Raw genomic sequence first — 26889 nt, 5'->3', positions numbered from 1 at the left:
CATATATATATATATATATTTTCAGTTGAGTCTTGATCTCCTGATAGACCTCAGGTCATGTCACAGTAGTTCCCGGTAAACAGCTTTATAACCTGTGTTTGTTATCTCAGTACCTCCGGGCATAGGGGTAGACAAGCTGCACGGAAGATTTGACCCAGAACTTTTACTTCTGGAGCCCAGATTTTGTGCATAGCCTGCACGCAGGTCAGCAATAATCCTTCTACACGCTAATAGAACTAGACCTGTGATGAGAAGTAATTGTGATCAAAGGACTGAATACTGTTATATTATATGGGAAAGCTGGCTTCTGAGGTCCGTAATGCTCCATGTATCTGGACAGGGGCCTCAAAGTAGAGGCGGTAATATTTATTCCATGCAGTGGTACTGATCATTACATTAAGAGTTTATGTGCAGGGTGGCTGGGTGACTCAGTGGGTTAAAGCCGCTGCCTTCGCCTTGGTTCATGATCCCAGAATCCTGGGATCGAGCCCCACAATCGGCTTTTTGCTCAGCTGGGAGCTGCTTCCCCCTCTCTCTCTGCCTGCCTCTCAGCTTACTTGTTATCTCTGTCTGTCAGATAAACAAATAAAATTTTTACCAAAAAAAAAAAAAAAGAGTTTAGTTTATTATTCTAACAGCAGCTACTTGTTAATAAGGCAGCACCTGCCAAAACCAGCAGCATAGCCTGACCTGGAAATTTTTAGCATCCTCGTATCCAACACGCTTTTATCCACTGGCGCTGTCTGTCGTGCTTAGCTCATGTTATTGCAATAAGGTCAATGCTAATACTCCCATTTTAATGTTGGGGCTCAGGATGAATACCTTCTCAAGGTTTTACCGCTCCTGAGTGCTATGCTTAGTCCCTTGGTGCTTGGCCTCCTCCTCCCAGGGTCACCGGGAGGGGTCTTCCAACCACGCCTTCTATAACTTGGTTGGACCAGCGGACACCCCCCCCCCTTCTCACTGCACTCCAATAATCAAGGCTTGTGAGAATTGCCATCAGCAATAGTTAACTGAAGTCAGTCCCATAAGAATCTCTGACTTAGTTTTGTAAAATCAGTGCCTCTAGGGATCATTTTAAGTCATCTCCTCAGAGTGTTTTGGTGAGCCATTAAAGCTGGCTTAAGGACACCCAGAGGCAACAGCTTCAGGACACCCAGAGGCAGTGGTGTGAATGAGACATCCCAGGGTTTAGTTATTTATTTATTTTCCTTTTTAAAGATTTTATTTACTTACTTTTATTTACTTTACTGACTTGAGAGAGAGAGAGAGAGAGTGCAAACACAAGCTGGGGGGAAGGGACAGAGGGAGAAGGAGAAGCAGACTCCCCTGCTGACCAGGGCTCCATCTCAGGACCCTGGGATCATGACCTGAGCAGAAGGCAGATGCTCTACCAACTGAGCTACCCAGGGCCTGCCCACCCCCTCCCCCACTTGACTCACATTTCTGATCACATAGGTAGGTGGAACATTCCCCCTGTGCAGTAAAGAATTTTTACTATTTTTCCAGGGGGGGGGGGTTTGCTGAGTCTTGGAGATTAACTGATGTACATGTTTCAAGGTGACTGTCTGGAAAGATTTCTGGGCTTACTACCCAAGACTAGAGAACTCCACTGCTTTTGACAGCCTGACTCATAGCGCTGCCCGAAGCAATACTTGTTAATTACGGTGACAGAGGTTTATCCAGGATTAAAAAAAATGGAGAGCCTTTGTCTTTCTATGGGACTGTGGAATTTTCCCTCCAGGGCCCCACAGGATCTGAAATCATTAGGATTGCTGTATGAGTAGATTAGCATAAAGAACTCTGATTTGAAATTAAGTTGTTGGCTTTTGTAGATTAGTATTCTTTTCTCAGAAAAATCACATTTAAACGTTGTGGTTTTCTGGAAGCTGTTGGTCTTTTGGAAGCTATGGGACCCTTAGGAACCTCTCACCTGGAGGGTCACCAGTGGGAGATGCACTAAAGCCATGAGAGGACCGGGCAGACCCAAAGGCAGAGCCCATCATGGTCTTTGGCCAGGCTGCGGCTTGCAAAACACGACCCCCAGGACCCTGCAGCCTCCCTGGAAAGAAGGTGACGAGATCTTGCAGAAACAAGCCTGGTGCAGAGGATTCTACTGAGCTCTTTCAGGCTGGAGGATTGGAGTGTCAGGGTGAAGGATCCTGCCATAGGTTTTTGATACTGCTTTAGCCATGGTTTCTTGTTCCTTGTTGGCGGGGTGGGGGGGGGGTGGGGGCATCAGGGATTCCAGAGTGTGCCACAGGCCGGGGGAAAGAGCTGCATTTCTTAGTTTTCCTCTGAGATGCCATTGAGTTAGAAAGAATTGGAAGGAGGTCAAATCGACTCCTTCTTTGTTCCAGGAAAGGGCACCCACTGAGGAGGAGGATGGCTCCATCTCCCCATACCCGTTTCTTCTAGTGTGCAATTAGCATCTCAGTGTTGCTTGTGTTTGACCCCGTCTATCTAATGATAGACCTTCTAGGTGTTTCTATCACCAGTGGCGTTGTAGGGTACCCGTTTCTTCTAGTGTGCAATTAGCATCTCAGTGTTGCTTGTGTTTGACCCCGTCTATCTAATGATAGACCTTCTAGGTGTTTCTATCACCAGTGGCGTTGTAGGGTCACAAGATGCTTTGGAGATAGTGGCAGAAAACAGTTGAGAAGGAAACGAGGGGGTAAGAGAAAGGGAAAAGTGAGACATATATTTGGTAGAGAGCAGCGTGGGTGTGGTAGGAGGGACGTTGGATATGTTCTGAGAGATAAATTGATAAAATTCAGTATCCATTTCTTTCTTTTTTTGAAAAAAAAATTAATTTATTTGAGAGAGAAAGAGAGAGAGAGAGAGAGAGAGAGAGCAAGTGTGAGCAGGGGGAGGGGCAGAGGGAGAAGAGAAAGAATCTTAAGCAGACTCCATGCTCAGCACACAGCCTGATGTGGGGCTCAGTCCCCGGACCCTGAGATCAGGACTTGAGCTGAAACCAAGATTCCAACACCCAACTGACTGAGCCACTCAGGCGCCCCTCAATGTCCATTTCTAATAATTCACTGTATTAGTTTCTGGTAGTTGCTGTAACAAATTAGTGCAAACTTGGTTTGCACTAGAACAGTAGAAATTTATTCTGAGAACAGTAGAAATGTATTCTGTCACACTTGGAAGGCCAAAAGTATGAAATCAAGGTGTGGGCGGGCCAGGCCCCTTCCGGAGACTCTGGGGAGGAGAATCCTTTCCTTGCCTCACGTAGCTGCTGGGAGCTGACCTGTTCCTTAGGCTTGGCCTCCATCTTCTCTGGGTGAGTCTAACCTCCCCTTCCATCTTTGTTGTAAGGGCACTTCTGATGGCATGTGGGACCCAGCTGGTTAATCCAGGATAATCTCCTTATCACAAGATCCTTAATTTAATCACATCTGCAAAATTTTACCATGGTAATGGTGCGCAGGTGCCAAGCATTAGGATATGTGCGCATCTTGGGAACCGTTATGAGCCTACTTCCCTCACCAAAATGTGCGTAGTCATCTACTTCTTCTACCAAACTGAATCTAAACTCAGCGTCATTCTTTTACGGAGTAAGCCTAGAAAGTTTTCTTTTTCTTGTCTTATAAACCTTTTAAATTTTATTTTAAGAACGTTCCATGCCCAGTGTGGGGCTTGAACTTACAACCCTGAGATCGAGAGTCACATGCTCCATTGACTGAGCTAGCCAGATGCCCCTGGAAGAGTTTTCTTAAAGTCAGAATCAAGTGAAGATGTTTGCAATGACTGTCATATTTAATTATTTTTTGATACGGAAAGCCAGGGAACTTATAGAAGAGGTAGATGTATTAAATAGGTGTATGGGGCACCTGGCTGGCCCAGCTGTTTAGGTGTCTGACTCTTGATTTTGGCTCAGGTCCTGATGTCAAGGTCCTGGGATTGAGCCCCACGTCTGGCTCTGTGCTGGGTGTGGATCCTGCTTGGAATTCCCTCTCTCTCCCTTTCTTTGTCCCTCCCTACCCTTGTCTTAAAAAAATGGTATATAAAATTGGTGGAGGAACAAATGGGCAGATTAACAGGCGGTATGGGGACAGCTATCTAGCCATTTGGAGAAGAGGAAACGATTTTCCTGCTTTATAAAAATACCGAGGCCATAAAGGAATGTAGAATTTTTAATTTGTATAATCCATAAGGGAAGTAACCCCAGATGTGTGTGTGTATGCATGTTGCAACACAAACTACCAAAGAGTAATGTCTTCTCGTCAATTAAAATAATAACAATAATATAAAATGAGCTAATATTTTGAACAGGTAGTTCATAGAAAAATACAGGTATCAGTAGACACGTAAAAATACTCAGCTTTATTAGGTATTTTTAAAATGTGATTAAAAACAACAAAGTACTCTTGTTTACTTATCAAATTGACAAGGATGAAAAATTTTGTTAAATACCAAGTGTTGTTGAGGGATTATTTATTTATTTCTTCCTTTTTCCGTCAGGAGTTTAAGAGAGTTCACGAGGATGTGTATAATGCAGCGATTTAACACGAGTAAAAAGTAAACAAGACCACCTGTGAGGGAGTCTTGCCAAGCAAACCAGTTCGAATCTGGTCAAGCTCTAACATACAGAGGAGTGTGTGTATCAGAAGGGGATCTGATTGGCAAAATCCAGTAGGCAACTTTATAGAACAAATGACCAGATTTCTTCAACAAAACAATTTCATGCAGAGGGAGGGGCAGACAGAAAGAAATGGAGAGAGAGCTAAGAGATAAAGAGAGCCAAGAAACTTTATCAAGCCATCATAAAACATAGACCTAATTTTGATCCTGATCAAACACAGTATACTCTAAAAATATTTGAGATATTTATGAGACCATTAGAGTTTTGAACACTGAGTAGATATTAAGAAATTACTTATTCGTTTGCATGTAATCATGCTATTTGTGTGTGTGTGTGTGTGTTTTAAATAATCAGTTTCTGGGGTTGAGTGGCTCAGTTGGTAGGTGTCTGACTCTTGCTTTCAGCTCCGGTCATGATCCCAGGGTCGTGGGATTGAGCCCCCCATGTCAAGCTCTGCAGGCAGTATGGAGTCTGCTTAAGATTCTCTCTCCCTCTCTGCTCTTCCCTTCCCCCCACTCATGCTTGTTCTCTCCCTCCTTCTCTCTCTCTCAAATAAACAGAGAGAATCTTTTTCTAAAAAAAAAACCCAGCCAATTTCTTTTGGAGGTATTTGATAAAATATTTATGGATGAAATGATTTGATGTCTGGGAGATGGGCTGGCTATAGATGAAACAAAACTGGCCATGAGTTGATATTTGTTGAAGCTGGGGATTGGGTTCATGTGGAGTGATCATGACTGTCTTGTTTACTTTCACATGTATATAAGATGTTACAGAATAAAATGTTATTAAAGACACAAAAAATACCTACTTGGACATGAATATAAACATGAGTCCCAGTTTGGCTGTAAGCTTTTTAGCCATCAGCCCAAGGAAGGAAGCACGAAGAAAAACATTCACATCATCCATAGGCAAAGGTTGATCATTTATATAGTAGAATCCAATGCTTCTAATTATTATTATTATTTTTTAAAGATTTTACTTATTTATTTGACAGAGATCACAAGCAGGCAGAGAGGAGGGCAGAGGGGGAGGGGGAAGCAGGCTTCCTGCTGAGCAGAGAACCCGATGTGGGGCTCGATCCCAAGACCCTGAGATCATGACCTGAGCTGAAGGCAGAGGCTATAACCCACTGAGCCACCCAGGCGCCCCTCAACTCTTCTAATTATTGATGACACACATTTTTTTCCCTAAGAGTCTTTATAAAAAAAGGGCATTATGTAAGCTAATAAAACACATTTGTGCAGAGGTGAATTTCTGAGGATTCTTTTTAAGGTATACCTTACCTCATGGGTTAATGGCATCATGGCAGATCGATCATAGCTCAACAGGAGAAGTGGGGTGAAATTGAGAGTGAGGCAGGGTCGATTCTACCGTAACCCTAAGAAGGGTTTTACAGACAAAGAACTCTCCCTTGTATTTCTTCGCATCTCTTAGTCTTCATGCAGCTTGGTTGGGTCAGAGTTACTCCTCTGTAGTTTTCCTTGGCTAGACGGGAGGGAATCACAGTGCTATTAAAAGTGTAACCTTGGACCAGGGGGAAAAATAATTCACTTCTCCCAAGGGGGAAAAAAAAATTCAACCCTCTTACTCACTATCCCTCTGTTTTAAGTACTAAAGGAGAGTTTTGTGTAATTCAGTAGCTATTTAAGAAAATCTTTATATTTTGGGAAATTTCAAACAGATTCAAAGGTACATGGTACAATGAGCCAACCATGTATCCATCGCTCAGTTTTGACAGTTACCAACTCATGGCTAATCTAATTTCCTCTATATCTCCACCCCCCAAATCCCCTCCACCATATTCTTTTGAGCAAACCCGCCAATCCTATTATTTTATTTGGAGACATTTCAGTATTTATCTTTAAGATAGGAGTGCTAATTTTAAATCTAAACCAAAATTTAGTCCACCATTTTGAAAAGTCCAAACACATCGCTAAATTTCTTAGCAACCTGTTGCCATATTTTAAAGGGGTATTTTGTTTAACACCCATGTGAGTACATTTCCTTTCAATAAAGACTCTTGAATGAAGCAGCACAGGAATGAGGAAGATGAGCGGGGACAGCGGGGATTCCCCACCGAACCACTGCCCGCCTCCTACCTTCACTCTGGACCCAGATCATAAGTCAAGGTCATTGGCCGTGATTTGCTTCTACATTCTTTCAAGAACACATAGTCAGCATCAGATTGTTAACGTGAAAAAACAGAGTTCAGGTCAATCTGGTCTAAAAAAAAAAAAACAGGGAGAGCTTCAATCTCATTGTAAGGAAGGTCTCGGAGTGCTTTCATTCTTTGAAGACAGGACCATTTCTGGGTGAGTTGATGGTGCTGCTCTGAACACGTGGGCTGATTCCTTTTCGACACATCTAGCAATTCTTTGTGTCTTTCACTGATTCTTCGTTCACGTCTCATTCTGTCGGAATGTTCTTGCCTTCACTGCCTTCCATTCTCCTGCTCCTTGTTGTTTCCCGGCCTCTCATTCAACTCTCTACTTCTGTTTGTCACCAGATCTGCCTATTTCCTCCCCTGACCTCTGCCTTACGCTCCACTCATCTGCCTGAAATCTGTCACAAGCCCCCCTCACATGTTGTATTTAACACGTCAGCTTTGGAACTCCATTTCTGCCTTTTCCCCATTGCCCTCCCCAATGGGCCTGACTCTCCTCTTTCACTTAATATCATGGAAGTGTGGAAAAGCCAAATTGCAACTGTAACTGTGACCGCCACGACTGTTACTGCTACTATTACCGCTTGTCTTCTGATTGTCTGCACCTCTAATCCAGCAACTTACCAGAGCCTAGGAGTTTTGCCTCCATAAAGTGGAAGCGTTGTATTCATCAGTCAGATGGCTGTGGTCGCTGCCTCGTACTTCTTGGGTGTAGCGCTTGCCCTGTCCATGGGTGGGACGTGGGGGGATGGCCTTGAAGAGCTTGTAGTTGGGTGCAAGGCATGAGTGAGCAGATGGGTGCAGTCAATCCGCTTAGGAAGGGGGTCATTAAAGATATGTCTAGACTACTGTGACCTCACAGATGAGGAGCCTTTATTCTGTGTGTTATTGACAGAGAGAGAGATCACAAGTAGGCAGAGAGGCAGGCAGAGGGGGAGGGAGAAGAAGGCTCCCCACTGAGCAGAGATCCCAATGTGGGGCTCGATCCCAGGACCCCGAGATCATGACCTGAGCTGAAGGCAGAGGTTTAACCCACTGAGCCACCCAGGCGCCCCGTTATTCTGTGTGTTTTTATGGGAGGCTCCCTGGAGGAGAACCTGCTTGAACTTCATGTTCAAGTTGACCAGACAGGGGAAACATGAGCAAACACCTGGAAGCTTAAAACACAAGGGGTATATGTGTGTGTTTGTGTGTGTGTGTGTATCACACTTTCAAAATATTCTGCAGATATTAGATTCATCTTGTTACGTTTATTTTTATTTTTTTGAAATGTGGATGACTTGACATGATCTCCTCAATGGAACAACACAGAGGACTCCTCTTCTTAAATCTGAAATTTAAAGATTATTAGTTTTGGTCGTTCTGTCTTTGATTCTATGGTTTTAGCTTCTGTGTACTACCATCCTTCACTTTGTCTAAAGTAGACAAGTCACACGTTCTTTGAGTATAGATAAGGCCTTCTCACCACCCCTGGGAGCTCATCCTTGTTCTTCTTAGAATCTCACAGTTGCATTTCCATGTTCTGGTTGTCAAAATCTTACCCATTATTCTTTAAAAATTTATAATGGAAAACATTTAAATATGGAAAATATTTTATTTTAAATGAGTCCAGTCAATCCTCGTGTACCCTTAAATTCTACCAGCGATCAAACGACCACCTAAAATACCACTTCCCTGTGAGATCTTTTTTTTCTTTCTTTTCTTTTCTTTTTTTTTTTTTTTTTACATTTTGCTCTCCTGCTTTGCACCTCCTGTGTATTCATGATGTGGTATTTATAGTGTCTTATCACATCTACTCTGATATTATAGGAACTGGTTTTCCTTAATCACCTGACCCTTTCAAAGAAGAATTTGTAGCTTCATGATCTTTTTTGCTCCTTGCAGTGTCTTCTTGGGTGAATTATTAGGAGTTTTGGCTCAAAGGTAGAGAGAACCTTGTGAGGAACTTCATTTGGAATTTCTTCCTAACCACAAAGATCTGATTGGGGGGCTGGTTGGGGGGGAAGTACCAGGAACTGGGCGGGAAATGACCATGTCATCGTCTAGAAAGAAGCAGTGAAAAAGGAGACATGTTGCGTTACCTGCACACAGATGTTTCTGGGAGCTTTATTCATAGTTGCTAAAACTTAGAAGCAGCAAAATGCCTGTCAGTAGATGAACAGAATAATGAACTATGGCGTACTCAGACAATGGAATATTATTCAGTGCTAAGAAGAAATGTGCCATTAAAGCTGTGAAAAGACATGAAAGAACATTAAAGGAATATCATGGAGTGAAAGAAGCCAGTCGGTATGATTCCAATTATCTGACGTTCTGCAGAAGGCAAAACTATGGAGATGGTAAAAAGGTATCAGTGGTTGCTAGGGGTTGGGGAGTGGGGGGCGGTGAATAGGCAAAGCACAGAGGAGTTTTAGGACAGTGAGGCTATAATGATATCCAGACATGTCTGAATATGTCAATATATGTTATATATCTCAGTATACATTTGTCTGAACGCATAGAATGTACAACAGCTGGAACGAAACCCAACGTAAACTATGGGCTTTGGGGTGGAAATGATGCATCAGTAAATTCATCAGTTGTAACAAATGCACCACGCTGACAGGGGATGTTGATTATGGGGAGGCTATGGATGTGTGAGGGTCGAGGGTCTAGGGAAATTCTCTGTACCTTCCCTTCAATTTTGCTGTGAACTGAAAACTGCTCTCAAAAAAGAAGTTCTTAATAAAGAAAGACATGGATTCGGAAGCCTCACTGCTAGAGATCCCAAGTTTGGGGAGTTGAAATCATGCCCATGGTCACTGGGAAGCAAGAGAAGATGGTTCCAAGTCGATGAGATGTTTGAAAAATGTAATTAACATAAACAACATGAGAGGAAGAGCAGAGAGAAGGACATCTGAAGATATAAGCTGCCCATACAGGGAACATTCTATTTAGCTCATCTTAAAAAAAAAAAAAATAGAAGAACAAACATGGAATGGAGAAAAGAAACTAGTACCTATTGGACACCTGTTATATGAGAGACTCTGCTAGATGTCTTCACATATGTTATGGCAGCTGATCCTTTCAGTGATCCGAGTCTCTCATCTCGCATTAGCGGGTGTGGAAACAGTTTAAGAAACATTTTCAGGCTCACTATGTTAATAAGGGGCATAATTCGGATTTAAAATGGGGTCTGTTGATGTTCAGTTTGTGCTATTTTTACTCCTATCTCTTTCTTTCCTTCCCCTCTCCTTTCCTTTCTTCTCTCTTTCTTGAAGGGCTCAATACTAATGTTCAAAACAGTTAGGAGAAGAACAAATATTAGGTCAGCAACCATTTAGGATGTGCAGGCACTGAGCAGAATCGATGCCGTGATAGAACGTGTATTGGGAAGATAGGTGCTAAACAAGTCATCAGTGCAGAAGTAACCACAGAAGGGCAACCATAAAGGAATGTGGGATTACGAGACATGGTATAAGGGGTGTAAATGGAGGATAGTCATGGAGATCCATTTGAGACAGATTGGACATTTTAAGTGGTTAGTTTTTTTTTAAATTTATTAAATTTTAGAATTTTAGTTCCAGTATAGCTGACGTACAGTGTTACATTGTTTCAAGTGTAAAATGCCGTGTTTCGATAATTTTATACATTACATTACTCATCATGAGTGCCCTCCTTCATCCCCACCACCGATTTTTCCCACCTTCCTTGTGGTAACCATCAGTTTGTTCTTTTAGTGAAGAGCCCATTTCTTGGTTTGTACCTCTCTCTCTTTTCCCCCTTTCTTTATTTTGTTTCTTAAATTCCACAAATGAGGGAAATCTGTGACTTATTTCACTTCACATTATACTCTCTAGCGCCAGCCACATGGTTACAAATGGCAAGATTCATTCTTTCGTATGGGTGAATCGTATTCCATTATGTGTGTATATATGCCACGTTTTCTTTATCCATTGATCCATTGATGGACAATCGGGCTGCTTCCATAACTTGGCTGTTGTAGATAACGCGATAAACACAGGAGTGCGTATATCCTTTTAAATTGATGTTTCTGTAGTCTTTAGGTAGTGCAATTACTGGATTGTAGGCTAGTTCTATTTTTAGGTTTTTGAGGAACATTCATACTGTCTTCCAGAGTGGCTGCACCTTTTCGCCTCCCCATCAACAGAGACGGAGTGGACATTTTAAACTAAAATGTCAGAGGTTCAGTAAAGTGCACTGAGTTCACATTCTGTGAGAGATGCTGAAATGTAAAAGCGGGAGGTGTGGACCGTGACCTACAAGGAATGTTCAGGAAGGTCTGGGAGCGTTCTGCAGGGCGTGGGATAGAAGAGCTGGGTATGGAAGTCTGGGCTCCTGTCTGCAAGAGGGCTAGAGCTTTCTAAGCAGAGGCAACACAAAAATTAAAAGGCAAGGTCTTAGGAAATCCCTCTCCCTCCTTGAAATCCAAATGAGTGCACGTTTTAACCTGAGCTTGTCAGCTTTCTTTCTCCAAATTTTATGTGATTGTGCGGAACGTTGGCGTGCCGCCTGGAGTCTCAGTGGTGGGTGAGATTCAGTGGTTGTGGGGAACAGGAGCATCTGTGTCCTTGCTGTGGTCAAGCCAGCTTCCTTCCTGCACTTCCTCCCCCCACCCCTGTCCCTCCCTGTTCGTTGCTTTGCATCTGATCATTGCAATTTAATAACATCTAATAACACTCCCCGACCCATTGCAGTGCCAGCTGCCCCTGGGACTTGAGCCTAGATGTGAGTATTAAGGAGAGGGCAGCCAAGGCCTCCAGGTTGCCAGGGACTTGGCTGGAAATCCCATTCACATTGGGAAAGAGATTTTGAAAATAAATTTGGCGCCGGAAGCCATGCCAGCCTTTTGTAAAGCTGTGGCAGTAATCATAAACCCTCATCATCACGCTCCCCTCCCCCCACCTCTGGGCCAAGCTGACCAATAGGTAGGCATCCGCCTATCCTCACGATGCCACCTTCTGTGGACCCCGGGGGATCCTCTTGCTGTTTGGGTTGGCTCTGGAGCACCATTTTCTGTTTTATGTAATAAGACACATGAGAGAAGCTCTTTGTCCCCAGGCTCTCCGCGTGGGTACTGAGCAAGAGGTCTCGAGGACCCCATCATTTTCAGTATGGTTGAAGCTAGCGAACATTTCTGCGGCCTGGGAAATGTTGATTAACTCTTGGCAAGGTTTTTGTTTTCCGATGCCATTTTTGCTCCCAGCCAGGATTATCATGACCCAGCTTTGGTTTTAAGATGAAGTTTGCCAATATATGTGTGTGGTGAGACTCCGTTTTCAGAGAAAACAAGCCAGGGTGTGGCACAGGGCTGATGTCATGTAGATCTGCAAGGGCTCGCTCAAGCCAATGAGGTTTGCCCTGTGGGGATGGCACCAACTGGGGGCCATGCTTGTCGAGGTCTGTAGGAGCACACCGGTGTTCTGTCCTGAGAAGGTTGTCGCTAGCAAGGGACCCAGCCTGGAGCCTGCATTCTGATTTATTTTTTGTATTTGCTTTAGACTATCAGGGGAAAGAACCATTCACATACTTGAGCATGGTGTTGTAGTATTTACATCGCTTCCCCTGATACTTTTGTTTGTTTGTTTTTACAGAGAGAGAGAGAGAGATCACAAGTAGGCAGAGCAGTAGGCGGCGGGGGTGGGGGGAGCAGGCTCCCTGCTGAGCAGAGAGCCTGATATGGGGCTTTATCCCAGGACCCTGTGATCATGACCTGAGCCAAAGGCACAGGTTTAACCCACTGAGCCACCCACGCGCCCCTTGTTTTTGTTTTTTAACGTGGTGTTAAATGTTAGCATCAGGTGTTGGCAGCCTTGTTGGGGAAACAGATTGCTTTGAAATCAACACAGCTGGAAACTGACCACGTATTGTTGTACTTTCTCTTTAGAAATGAAAGAGGCATTTATAGAAAGGCTGGAAAAGGCAGGACTGTCCAGAATTGCTTTAGAGATGTATTTTCTTCCAAGTCTGGTTCACGATGAATGTCACGCCTCCGTGTCCAAACGGACCCACTCTCCTTTCTTTGTGAAGTTGTGGTTTGTTGGGAACAATAAACTCGAGAGGTTTGCAGCAGTCCGTGCTTGGGAGGGCGGAGTCTATTCAAAGCTGCCTCTCTCTGCTGAAGTGTGGTCTTCAGAGCTGAGGGAAGAAAGCCTGGTGTGTGGTGGTGTTCTTCGAGCCCTGCCTGCCGCCTTGAAAACCTCATCAGAGTCACTCCCGGCCTCTCACTGGGCTCCTCTTTCAGGGATGGGCAAGTAAGTGAATTATGGAATTTTGGTGCCTGTGTCTGTGATTTTTGATTTGATGCGCTGTCGAAAATGAAGGCAGGGTGGATTCTGATGATGTTGTTCAACCAGGTTTTGTGTCTCTTGCAAGTATTTTTCTTGTTGGTGTCAGAAGAGAAGCAGGAGCCTTCTTTCACATCTTGGGGACTTTGTTTTTGTCTTGGTCATTTATTCCTTTAGCCTCTGTGCCAAGGGCTTCTCTCTCTCTCTCTTTCATACTCTTTTTTTTTTTGCAGAGATGTTTTAATGATTTGTGGAGTTAGAGTATAATCGTGAGCTGCTAATCGTCAGTTGCTAGAGTAGAATAATTCATTGCTCTCTTTTTCAAAGGTAGTTTTCCCCACAAATAGCGATCTCTCTGGCCATCTCTCTTGTAAGAGCTGAGTTAGAAATGAAGAAGAGGGAGGTGTAGGAATTTCAGAGTAACTTTTGCTTTTGGTTTGCTTACGTGGCAACGGGGGAGCCTTTTTCAGAGGCAAAATATATTTTACCTTTATTTTGTTTTAACGGAGAGGTCCACAGGGTTGTGTCTGCTGGGATTACTGGAATTACCAGTCACCTGTGTTGGAACAGGGATGTAATCATCTGGACAAATGGAATTTGTTCTGCATCCCTCATGAGGGTGTTTAAAATAGCATCCTCCAGCTCTTTGATTGAAGCCCATTGAGAGGAATTGTTGGAATTGGGCCACATGTCTATTGGGATTTTCACCATCAGACCCAGCCCTTAGCATTGTTCTGGGTAAGGCAGCACAGCTCTCTCTATATCCACCATATGTCTGGACAAGGCTGCATGTATCGTGTAACTGACTAACTTAGTAACATGTTCTGAGCGACCATCTGAAGTCCGGGAGGAGGAAAGTAAATAGTGAGTTTGAATCTTGCAAAATACGTAGATGAGCCCAAAGGAGGAGACCTCTGAGAAGTCCTGTGACAATGGAGGTCGACCTGAAAGACTTTCTCTGTGTTGGCTACGGCCAAGCATATTTTTCTGTGGCTTTATACAGCTTGGCAGAATTGATCTTGATTCTGGATTTTGAAGGGGGTAGAAAAAAAGAGTCAATTACACATTATCTCGGACTGAGATAATCTGACCAGTTCTGCTCATGAATTTCTTAAGTGAGTTTTTTTTTTTTTTTTTTAGTGAGACTGTACAGATTCGTTCTCTAAGTGATTATAATTAACAGCTATGTAAGACATGTCTGTGCTCTTCCCTATGTGATAGCTCATGGTTCTTCTCTCCAGCCCAGTGAGGCAGGCATGAGTATCATTTCCCCATTTTTATAGTCGAGGATATCGAGGGTCAGGTGAAAAGTGACTCTGGAGGTCACGCGGTGAGTGAAGTGCCGGACGTCAGCTGGGTTTTTAAAAGCTCATCATCGCATGCTCCCCTTCCCCCGGTCTCTCTGGTCATCCTTGAACTACTTCCGTTGTAGAATAGGGGAATGAGCTCCGGACGGGGTGGCAGAGACCCCGATTCTGATTCTGACCCTGTCGTCGCTAGCTCTGTGATGTCGAGCCATCACTGACGTCTCTGGCTGTCATCTTCCCGCAAGGAGAGGATGTCTTTGATGTCTTAAGTCTCTTTGCGCATTGAGAGTCTCTCTCCCGGGCCTTGCCCAAGGGCTGGTATCAGTGCCGTAATGCACCCCAGCGATGCAGAGAAGAGAGGAGGGAGAAAAGGTAGAACCGTCAGCATTCTTAGCCAGCTCTGCTTTGGTTTCCCCTGCCAAGCATGAAGATACCCAGGATCTCTTTAAGTGAGGAAGATCTTGGGTCCTTAAGAGGCTACTCAGATTTCTGAGCTGAGCATATCCCAGTCTGTTCCTGGGAGAGGAGGAGGGACAAGAGGAGAGGAAGAGAGAGAAGCTTAAGCAGATTCCTCGCCCAGCACCGAGCCCCCGATCACACGACCTTGAGCCGAATCAAGAGTTGGACGCTTAACCACCTGAGCCACCCACGTGCCCCATCAGCCTGTTCTTTTGTATCCATCAACAAAACTATTTGAGCCAAACTCTCTGTAGTTTCAGTCCAGGGAAGAGCACATGGCTTACATTCCCACCTGGTCCCTGAAGAAGCGATCACCTCTTTGCAAGAGCCCATCTGTTACCGTATTCCCTTTTGAAACAGGGCAAAGTGTAAATAAATATTACTCTCTCCCTCTTTGAGGTGTTTCTGCTTATGGCAAGTCGTTGACAGATACGGTCCGGGCGGAAGAGTGGGAAGGCATTGTTTATTCTCCTCCATAGTTAAACCTACCAGTTGTTTACAGATCAAATGAGAGCATTGTAAGATACTGAGATAAGGGTGATGATATCAGACTGACATTAAAAAGGGGAAAAAAATCTATAGTCGACACCATCTACCGGTTCTGTTCTTATGTACAAGAAAGAACGGAGAAGTTGGAATGACCACCTCTCAGAGGCCGGGAGGAAAGGGCAGCTCTCCTGGGTAAAGAGAGTTCGCGTTCTTATACTGGTCTTTTCATCCTTAGGTGACCAAGAACCTCATCCCTGAGCGTGGTCTGCATTTGGGGAAGGTGTGCTCTGCCTGGTGCTTGGGTGTTCGGCACTCTCAGACCTCCTGGGTGGGACGTGGTTTTCTGCATGAGGAGATGAGAGCTGCACGTTCCCAGGCTCGCCCCTTGCTTCGGCTGCAGTGTCTCCGTTCCCACTCTCACGCTGTGATTTCGACCTTAACGTTATCCTTGTGTCTCTCCCCATAGGCAGGAAGCGAAACCCTGGCCTTAAAATTCCAAAAGAAGCATTTGAACAACCTCAGCCCAGTTCCACGTAAGTTGGCAAGATCATCATCGTCGTCTTAATCCAAACACTTCCCTTTACAGATTTCCAGGGAAGGGGGAGGGGTTCATTTTTGGACTGATGAGCAATGCCTTGACTATGGGAATCACTGTTAGAAAGAAGAGCCCTTTGGAGGGGGGGAGCCATGTGCTTGCTGTTCTGAGACCTGGAATAATCAGGTCAGTCCGTCTGTCTTGAATGGGTAGCTTCGAACTCAGCCTTTTACATTCCTGGTTGGCAGAAAATTGAGTGTCACAAATGTGTTTGGCAGATGGGGTCCTATGGTGTTCAGAGAGGTCCATGGACCTGGATTTTTTGCCTTTTCTGTATAGACTTGAGCAAATCAGCATATCCCTGGGAGTACTACTACTATAAAACTGGAGTAGAGATGGAATGCTGGTATTTGGTAAGGACTCAGTGTCCCAACACCTCAATTCTGTCGCATATAAATAGAAAGCAAAATGAGGTAAAGGAACCTTTTTTAGGACTTTGGCCCAAATCCCTAAGTGTACTCAGGTCCTGGTGAAGCAGGATACCATCTCTCTTAGCCTCCCTCTTATTTCTTTTACTCTCTGTGGGGTGGTGAGGGTACCTCCTGTCCAGTTGGGGGTATGACCATCTTACAAAGCATCTGCTTGGGAGGAATGGAAATTGCAAGGAAAAAAAAGTCACCACACAAAGTTCTACAGAGGCAGCACAAGCATAGGGAAAGGCCATTCCCATGGAAGCTTGAGTTTGCAAGGCCGTTGGTCAGCTTTACAAAAATGCCTCCCTTTCTAAAGGTTTTTGACCTTAAACGCGATCTGTCCTATCAGAAAGTGCACCTTCTAGTGATGGAATGTGCTAGTAAACATGATCACATCTACTGTAAGACTTTGTTGAGGCTGTTGGCCGTTCCCTGCAGTGGTATGAACAAACGTCCCACTCAGGAACCTCTAAATACAGAGTGAAAGTATACTCCTCCGGGTTCTGCTCTGTAGCTTGAGGGCCAAGCTCACCTTAGAGGGGTCCTTTTCTGAGGCTGTAGCAGGAGGTTCTTTCCATATCTGTTATCGAGATTGCTGTTTTTGGTGTTTTTTGTTTGTTTGTTTTTTTTTTTTTTTTTTGTTGTTGTTGTTGTTGGACCTATGACCTGTGTAATTCATAACATCTCCTCTCGATTGGTTTCTCAAGAGTTTAGTCTCAAACACATTACTTCCCTGTACTATCTGTATAGGTCTCTCTGTGATCATACTTTTAAAGCTTTTCAACTTGGAATTATTGTAGATTCACGGGAAACGACAAAGAAATGCGTAGGGAAGTCTCATGTACCCTTCCCCTAGGTTGTGTCCCCCCCTCCATGTTCACGACTTAACACAGCTGCAGCCCAGGATCAAAACAGAGTGCCATTGGTACAAACCATTGAATGTATTCAGCTCTCACCATTCCTCTTCTAAGTACCCGTGTGTGTGTGTGTGTGTGTGTGTGTGTGTGTGTAGCTATATGCAATTTTATCACATGTGTAGCCTTAGGGAACCACTACCATAATCAAGATACTCAATTGTATCAATCCCACAAGATTCTCTGATGTTATTCTCTTACAGTTGTACCCACCTCTAATCCCCAGCCCTAATCTCTGGCAACCACTCCCCTGTTCCCCAATTCCATCTTGTTGTCTCCTGGTTGCTGCATCAACCGAACCAGTCACCTCCAATTGGAGACTCTGGCTTTTCCCTGCAGGATAGTTTCCTTGAGTTCATTTCAGCCGCTGCATGAATCAGTAGTTCTTTCCTTGTTACTGCTCAATCCATTCCATGGTGTGGCTACACCCCAGTTTGTGGAACCCTTTTAGCCTTTGAAGGAGATACAGGTAGTTCCAGTTTGGGGCTGTTGGGATGAAAGCAAGTTCCTGAGTGAAATGAAGTCTTCATTTCCCTGGGACATGTGTCCAGTAGTGCAATTGCTGGGTTATTCAGTAAGCCCACTTTTGAAATAACTTCCAAGATATTTTCCAGAGTGGTGGTACCATTTTACATTCTTACTGGCAATTTGAGAAGGGTCCAGTTTCTCTGCAGCCCTGCCAACATTAACACTATTTTCCTTTTCAGTCATCCTATTTTTTAAAAAACTTACTTATTTATTTGTGTGGGAGGGGGAGAAACTGCAAGTTGGGGGGAGGGGCAGAAGAAGAGGGAGTGGGAGAATCTTCAGCAGACGTCACACCTGGCTTGGAGCCCAGTGCAGGGCTTGATCTCACAACCCTGAGATCATAAGCTGAGCTGAAATTAAGAGTCAGGCACTTAACTGACTGAGCCACCCAGGCGCCCCAGTAGCCATTCTGATAGATATATAATGCTGTATCATTACAGTTCTCATTTTTTATTTCTGTAATGGCTTATGGCTGAATATTTTTAGGTGTTTATTTTCCATCCCTATATCTTTGATGGTGAAATGTCTGTGTACGTCTTTGCCTACTTCCTGATTAGATTACTTTGTTTAATGTTGAGTTTTGAGAGCTCTTTCTATATTCTAGACACATGGAGTTTGTCAGATATGTGATTCAAAACATTTTCTCCCAGTCTATAATTTGTCTCTTCATCCTTTTATTTTGATGAAATCCTATCTAGCCATTTTTCCTCTGATGGGTCATGGTTTTGGTGACAATTTTAAGAACCCATTGCTTCATACTTTGTTCCTGTTTTTCAAAATAATTTTTGGCTAATTTAGGCCTTTCCCCTTCCCATATTAGTTTTAGAATCGGCTTGTTTATGTCTACAAGTGAACTTGCTGAGGTTTTGGTATGAATTATGTGTAACCTTTAGATCAATTTGGGGAGAACTGATGTCTTAACTACACAGAGTCTCCTAATCCATGAACCTGGTAGATTTCTAGATTTTCTTTGATGTCTTTCATCAGTATTTTATAGTTTTTATCACGTAAGCTCTCTACAATAGGGTTTGTTAAAATTTATACCAAGTATTTAATTGTGTAGGGAGCAGTTGTAAATGGTACTCCATTTTAAATTTTGATTTCTAACTGTTAAGGATCAGTATATAGAAATGAAGTAGATTTTTCTGTATTGTTCTTGTATCCTATGACCATACTGAATTCACTTAGTGGTTCCAGGGGCATTTTTGTAGATTCTGTGTGTGTGTGTGTGTGTGTGTGTGTGTGTGTGTTTGTAAAGTCTTTATAGAGTTTTCTATAACAATCATGCTACCTACAAATTGAGACAGTTTTCTTTCTTCCTGTATTTTTTCTGTATTCCTTTATTTTAAACTATATTTTTAAAAACTTTCTTTTTTTTCTTTCCTTTATTTCAGTGGTAGGAATGTCCAGTTCCATGTAAGATAAGATTGGTGAGCGCCAGCAACCTTGCTTTGTTGTTAGAGGGAAAGAGTTCAATCTTCTACCATTAAGCATGATGTTAGGTTTTTGTAGACTGAGGCTTGAAAAAGTTTCTCTCTAGTTGTAGGGTACTTAATGCGTGTCGAATTTTGTTAAGTGCTTTTTTGTGCATCACTTGACAGGATCGTAGGTTTTTCTTCTTTGTACTGTTGCTATGGATTACACTATGATTGACTTTTGAATATTAAACTAGCTTTGCGTACCCCAAATAAATTCCACTTGGTTGTGGTACTGTTTTTAAAAAAATACATTGTTGGATTCAATCTGTTGAAGTTTTTTGAGGATTTTTGTGTCTATGTTCGTGAGATATGTTGGTCTGTAGTGGGTTGTTTTAGGTTTTTCTTTTCTTTCCTTTTTTTTTTTTTTTTTTTTAAAGTGTGTGCTGTTATTTTCTGGTTTTGACATTAAGGTAATACTGGCCTCATAAAATGAATTGGTAAGAGTTTCTTCTTCTTCTTTTTTTCTTTTTTTTTCCGGTAGACACATAATATCTGTATTAATTCTTTTAAAAAAAATGTTTGCTAAAATTCTCCAGTGAAACAAAATGAGCCAATATATTTCTTATTTTTTTTTCTGGGACTTTTACAATACAAATTAATTTCTGTAATAATTATAGGGCTATTCAGATAACCTATTTCTTCAAGCTTGGGTAGTTTCTGGTTTTCACGGAATTGGTCCATTTCTTCTAAGTTGTTGAATTTATAAGAGTAACGTTGTTTATAGTATTTCCGATTATTCTTCGAATGGCTACAGGACATGTTGTGATATCCGATTTTTTCCTGAGACTGGTAATCTGTGCCTTCTCTTGTAATCTGTGCCAGCCTTGGTGGAGGTTTATCAGTATTATTGATATTTTAAAACATTTTATGTATGTATGTATGTATGTATTAATTTAGGGAGTGCATGTGTGAGGGGGGGAAGGGCAGAGAGAGGAGAGAGAAGCCCTGCTGAGCACAGAGCCACGTTTGGGGCTCGATTTCAGACCCTGAGCTCAAGACGTGAGTTGAAATCCAGAGTCGGATGTTCAACCAATGGAGCCCCCCAGATGCCCTTTATTTTGGGCTACATTCTCACGTCCTCCTCCCAATTGCATTCTTTCCTTTTAAACTTTTAACCCTCATTTCCTTCTAATTCATATTTTCTGTATTTTATGAAAGCCGTCATAAATCTTACCTTCAGATAAACAAATGAGTAAAAACCTACGCAATGATAAACCTAGTTTCTGTGCTGTCTTTCCCTCACGTGGCAGAGTGAACTTTAAGTTGTATTTTCTTTTTCACTGTGTAAAGCCAAGAGCATCACTTTATTGTTGTAGAGCAGACCACTTTAGCTCACGGGGAGCCTTAATAGCAGTAGTAGTATTTTAATACCGATGCTTATATTCGTAGACCTAAAGAAGTAGCTTCCACATTTTGTGTTTTTCTTGGCAATTTTGGGGGTTTGGCTTGGTGACTCGTACCATTTATACCCTGCCTTCTTCTGCTGTACGACACAAAAATAAATATCCTGGGACAGAGCACCATTCTTCCTGGTTCTGTGTGTGGTCCCTCTGCTGGAGCTCTTTCTCTGAGTAACTGATGCCAGTGTGTCTTGGCTCTGGTTTCTGAGCTGTCCCCATACTTGATTGGCAGCAGCTAATTCTGAACTGATTCCATGCTAATGAATACTATTCTAGTTAACCCTCCCCAGAAGCTCAGGAGGCAGTTACTCTTACTCTTACTTGATAAATGAGAGAATGGACCTGTACAAGGTCAGGTGCTCAGAGCAGACAAGCAGCACCTCATGGGTAAGAGTTCAGGCTCTGGCTAGAATGCCTAGGTTCGCATTTGGGATCTAAACTTCACTAATTGAATTCCTTAGGCGAATTCCCTAACCCTATTAAGCCATAGTTTTCCATTCTGAAAAATGGGAATGAATAATGATGTGGTTGCTGGGAAGAGTAGTTGTCAGAATTTGTCTTAAGAGTCTAGCCCAGTGCCTGTCCCATTGTACCTTCTCCAGGAAGGTTGCTCCAAGTGTTGTTGCTGTTATTATTATGAATCCACCTAATAATTATTCATGATGCTTATTATATAGCGGAAGAGCTGGCATATGAAGTCAGGACTCTACGACTTTCAGGGATATGCTCTTAGCCACACGTCAGACAGGTCGAGAGTGTGATCAAACTGTCTTTGGCTGTTAAAACAAGAGGCTAGTTCACTAGCTGTGGCTAGTAAAACATCACTTCAGCAGTTGAGATGATGTAATTGTGAGGCTCTGGGTTCTAATTTTGCCAGGTCTTTTAATGACTTTAAGTTATTTCGTCTTTTTCTTTGTGAACTCTTCTCCTTAAGGTAGAGTTGTGTAAGTTAAAGAAAATACTTCATAGAAAGGGTCTGCCACAGTCTCTGGCCCAAGTAGATGCTTAATAAATATGATCAAATAGATGAATAATGGTTGTCATAATAACCAGTAAACTGATTATTTATTACTTAGAATTATAAATAAATAATTATTATAATCAGCTAAAACTCATTGTTCATATAAAAGCAAATAGTATGCATGGAGCACTGGTTGTGGTTCATAAACAATGAGTGCTGGAACGCTGAAAAGAAATAAAATAAAATGGAAAATAAAAGCTAATACTAGGTGCGCTGGCTTAGGTCATGATCTCAGGGTCTGCTCTTCAAGGAGCCTGCTTCAGCTTCTCTCTCCCTCTGCCTCCTTTCCCCACTTGTGCGGCCTCTCTCGCTCTCTGTCCCTCAAAAACAGACAAACAAATAAACAAAACCAAAAAACATCTAATACTAGGTGACCTTTGGAGCACCTTTAACCTTCCAGGGAAGGGATTTTGTAATAAGCCCGTTTCTTTCCCCAGAGGACTAAAATATTGAATAAGCAACAGAGAACTTACACCCACAGTTTAACCTCCTGCAGAGACTCAGTGCTCCAGGAAAACTAATATGCCCAGCCCTGGACAGAACACAGTGTCAGCAAAACTAATATGAGCTGTCAGCCTTGACCCCATCAGTTGATGCTTTTGGCAGAACCTGATGAGCCCAAGGGCCTCGGGCTTGGGTGTGTTGATCGTTTTCATTAGAAGGGGCTGGGTGTTGGGAGTAGGGTCCTTAGATTCAATCAGACTTTGACTGAATCATGGCCTTACCACTTGGGAGCAAGGTAGATAAACTCTGGGCCAGACAGTTTCTCATCTGGACCATGGGAGTAATGATACTCATGAGAGAGAGAGAGAGAGAGAGAGAGAGAGTGTGTGTGTGTGTGTGTGTGTGTGTGTGTGTGTGTTTAAAGAATTAAATGAGATATAGGTAAAGCTTTGCACTCAGTTCAGCCTCTATTCCTTTCACTTTAGGTCAAGACTGAGATTCAAGTGGCATGAGTTTTATTTTCAGCTCTGTTGAGCTGGATGGCTTTAGCAAATTCTGGGCTTTTCTGGGTTCCATTTTTCTCTTTCTGGAAAATGGCATGACCCCTCTCCTATTAGGTAGAGGCATATACCGCAAGGTTAGTACAACGTTGGATTTCAGCAAACTTTTTTACAAAGGCCAGCTAGTAAATATTTCAGGTTTACCTGGAACCCAGTGGGCCCTGTCGGATGGTCCTCATAGTTTGTTTTCCTACCACTTTTTAAACTTGAAAACATTCATTCTTAGCTGGGCCAAAGGCTGTAATTTGCAAAGCCATGTCTGAGTACTGGAGTACCAGAGCTGGAAGCAGTCTTACCCAATGCCTTCCTTGGAGGGCAAGAAAATGGAGGTAGCCCCCCAAAACTAGTAACCTTCCTGTTGCTTCCTCCTTTTTCAAAGGAAGAGTGCAGAACAACTGCAAGAGACTTTTTTTATTTATAATAGTCACATGTTTCAAGTAATAGTTGTCTTTCATCCAGAGTTCCATTGCAGTTAGTACAAATCATTGATGATGAAAGAAAAATTGTTCTGGAAATGTTAAGAATGGGAACTTAGATTTTTAGAAATGTAATCTTCTGGAAAGTATTTCTGAAGAAAAATCCCTTCTCACTCATACACACAAGACATATAAAAACATCACTGGAGTGTACTGGGGTGTGCGTGTGTGTTTTCTTCTGTATCTATCCCTGCCAGTTCCTGGTTTTAAGTTAGTCCAGAAAAACTTTATTTTAGGTATTCTGTGCTTTTTAAAGGGATCTTGAGGTATGGGAAGGCTTGCCATTAAAACCTTAAATATATGTTTGTGTTTATATGCCCATTTTTTCCTTATTGCTTTATTTAGTTAGTCTTAGCAGAAGGGGCAGAATTATAACACAGTAGGCCTGGGGAAATTGCCAAGGGCTGGGATTCTTTTCTCCCTTCCTATCTTCTTGCCTTCCTTCCATTTTCCTTTGGATGTTTCTAGAGACAGTTCTGCATGGAATGTCCTCTTAGGGAGACCTGGGTCTCTTTGGTCACCTTCGATTCTGGCATTCCTGGGATTCTTTTTTTTTTTTTTTTTTTGTGGTGATACTTTTGGTGCCTTTATTTCAAGAAAATGCTTCTTGAAGCTCTTGGTTGGTTGCATGGCCAGACCAAACATCTTTCTCTTGGGTGGGTTGGTATCCACCCAGGTGGTATTGAAGTAGTAGAAATAAATGCACATGAGGGGACTGTGTGCTTTCTCTATGGAGACACAAGATCAGCCTACCTCCAGCTGCTGAGATGACCCCCGGATAGTGTGTGTGCTGTGTATGGAAGAAATGTCACAACTGTCTTAGTCTGATAGCAGGAAGTATTCTGACCTGAAAACCAGGAGATTTAGGTTAATTGTGATCTTGGGAAGTCCCATCACCTCTCTGGGCCTTTTTTCCGTCTATGAACATGGGGACTAGAGAGATTTGGAATTATTATGGTTTATGAATTTTGTGAGTTAACATAACCATATGCTAATTATTAGTTTTTTTTAAACAATTATGAGAAAATGTGGTGGAATAATTGGGCACATTGGTGCCAATGAAAGAAAAAATGTTTGGGGCTTACTAGAATAGTATAATTATTTACATAATTCTTTACACCTAGCTCATATTTATTGGATATTTCCTGCATGCCAGCCATTGTGCTAAGCCCATTTTACTTGGACTATCTCAGGATATACTAATATTCTCATGTTAAAGAAGAAAAAGAAACTCAAAGAGATTAAGTCATTTATTCATTTTGTTTTCTGTTTTTTTTTTTTTTTTTTTTTAAGATTTATTTATTTTAGAGAGACAGCATGAGAGCGAGCACAGGGTAGAGGTGGGTAGGAAGAGACAGAGGGAAAAGGAGAGAATCTTAAGCAGATTCCCCGCTGAGCACAGAACCCAACTCGGGGTTGGATCCTATAACCTCGAGATCGTGACCAGAGCCAAAATCAAGAGCCAGAAGCTCAACAAACTGAGCCACCCAGGCACCCCGGAGATTAAGTCATTTAAACCCAAATATATTTTATTCCAAATCCTGCATTATTAACACTTTTACTGATGAACTTCCAACTTAACCCTAAGGAAAACTCTCTCTAGTCATGTATGATTTGGGAAGGCATAGTTGACTAAATACGTCACGTTTTTTCTCTTCCCCCCTTTTCTTTCTTAGGCCACCTCGAGACTTGGACTCTAAAGCTTGCATTTCTATTGGAAATCAGGTAAGAAAAAAATATCACATTGCCAGTTAATATCTAGACCATTTCCTAGGTATGCTTTCTGACTGGCCATTGGAAAATCTATTTTCCATAGCATGCCGTCAGGGGATCAGTCACAAAGTTTGAGTTTAACAGAAGTGGTGGGTGGCTTTCTGGCTGTTTGGATGCCTTATTGAAATCAGGCTAGTGTCGCCCTGATGGAAGATATTTGAGGAAAGTAGATGACTTGCTTTGGGATGAATTCCTTAAAGTCCAAGGGTAGATCTAATTGCCATCAGTCAACAAATATATGAGAAAGGGGGCAGGGCTAAGAAGCCACAGTATAGATCACTCAAAGTGAGTCTGGAACCGAGTTGAAGCTGGCAGTCTGTACTGCCTGTGATGAGCAGGTGGCATACTCCACCAGTCTGAACATCTCCTGGTGCTTCCTGCTGGCAGTGGCTCCTTGGATAAATCTTCTAGATCAGAAGCTTCTGGACCAGAAATAACCCTTAGAATGTTGGGGGAAGCCAGAGAGGGGACAAGGTAGTATATGTCCTTAAATTTTTTCTTTACTCTTGTATTATTACTCTTCTCTCTTGCAGAACTTTGAGGTGAAAGCAGATGACCTGGAGCCCATAATGGAGCTGGGGCGGGGTGCGTACGGGGTGGTGGAGAAGATGCGACACGTGCCCAGCGGGCAGATCATGGCGGTGAAGGTACAGTTGACGCTCCCCAAACATGTTCTGTCTGTGGTATATACGTTCATCCATCTCAACCGCAAATCAGTTCTTTTTGTAGAAGCAAAACAATCAGCAATGGGGTCAAACAAAGAAGATTTTCTGTAGGGAACAATATTTCCCTCCAAATGTCTGGAAAATCCTTTGTTGGTATGAGTTGCATTTACTGGTCGTTTTTTTTTGTTTTGCTTTGTTCTTTTTTTTTTTTTTAAGGAAAAATAGTTTGCATTTTAAAGATTTTATGTATTTATTTGACAGAGAGAAATCACAAGTAGATGGAGAGGCAGGCAGAGAGAGAGAGGGAAGCAGGCTCCCTGCTGAGCAGAGAGCCCGATGCGGGACTCGATCCCAGGACCCTGAGATCATGACCTGAGCCGAAGGCAGCAGCTTAACCCACTGAGCCTTGTTTTGTTCTTTTAACTGATAAATCCGCCCCCATCCTTTTAACTTTTTATGGAACCACATGTCCTCACACTTAAAAGAATTATCAGTACTTCTTTAATGTCATGGAATACCAGCTCCAAAATAAATTACCTTGATTATTGATTGTTACTTTTCTTTTTCTTTTTCTTTTTCTTTTTTTTGCTGGTTGGTTGTTGAAGTCAAAATCCAAATAAAAGTTCACGTACTGCATTTGGTTGTTATGTCACAAACATCTCTTTCATTCTAATATTCTGTTGCTTTTAAAGAATGGTCCCCAAAAATCAGGAAATGAGAAGTGAGGGAGAAAATTTTGTCCATTTGTGGGAAAAGGGAAGGCAAAGACATCTTGAGTGACTGCATTGTTTTTGAGCTGGAAAAAGAAAATTGGAATCATTGCATATTTCTTGAGTGAAATATTTCTTTGGGGACCCACCTTCTGTACACGTGTTCATGGATTTGGCCCATTGTTAGGGAAGTGGATGGTCAGATGACTTGGACCCCTTTGTTTTTGGAGAATGGAGATATATTTCCCTTGTCTTGTAGATTTTGTAATGTGTTCTTCTGCAGACTTTTTGCTAATTAGGCCAAAATTATAAAATCTTGTATAGTCTTTTTAGTATGATATTTTGTTTATTTTTTATTATATATTTATTTAATTATATTATATGATATTTTTACTGTCATTTAATGACAAAATTGTCTTTCTTTAAGACTACATTTGCTGGTGTGACAGGTGTCTTTCCTCTTGGAAGCCCTGGGATAGGAACAAACAGTCTCTCCGTTTCTGCTTGATTCCATCCATTTCTGAGAGCTCTGTCCATTCTTCTTTAGTTGCTACCTAGTCCAGATATTCTTATTTCTTCCCAAAGAGGGGCTTTTAGTTTTTTTTGTGGGAT

The 26889-nt window shown here is 42.4% G+C and overlaps 1 protein-coding gene across 2 annotated transcripts in view; it reads left to right on the top strand.

The window, feature by feature from the left end:
• The window catches only part of MAP2K6 (mitogen-activated protein kinase kinase 6), a 108043-nt gene that overhangs the window by 59301 nt on the left and 21853 nt on the right, over positions 1 to 26889 (top strand). The window contains exons 1-4 of one of the 2 annotated variants that reach the window (XM_059380950.1): positions 12995 to 13012; positions 15767 to 15833; positions 24806 to 24854; positions 25436 to 25549. In XM_059380950.1, the coding sequence (XP_059236933.1) occupies positions 25472 to 25549 (78 nt within the window). In that variant the 5' untranslated portion in view covers positions 12995 to 13012; positions 15767 to 15833; positions 24806 to 24854; positions 25436 to 25471. Of the gene's footprint in view, positions 1 to 12994; positions 13013 to 15766; positions 15834 to 24805; positions 24855 to 25435; positions 25550 to 26889 lie in introns of those variants that run through there. The other variant, XM_059380949.1, reaches the window with a different exon arrangement.

This window comes from Mustela nigripes, chromosome 16 (genome assembly GCF_022355385.1).
Source record: "Mustela nigripes isolate SB6536 chromosome 16, MUSNIG.SB6536, whole genome shotgun sequence".
NCBI classification, from domain to species: domain Eukaryota; kingdom Metazoa; phylum Chordata; class Mammalia; order Carnivora; family Mustelidae; genus Mustela; species Mustela nigripes.
Note: the sequence above shows the minus strand (reverse complement) of the source record. Positions and strands in the feature narration are given on the sequence as shown.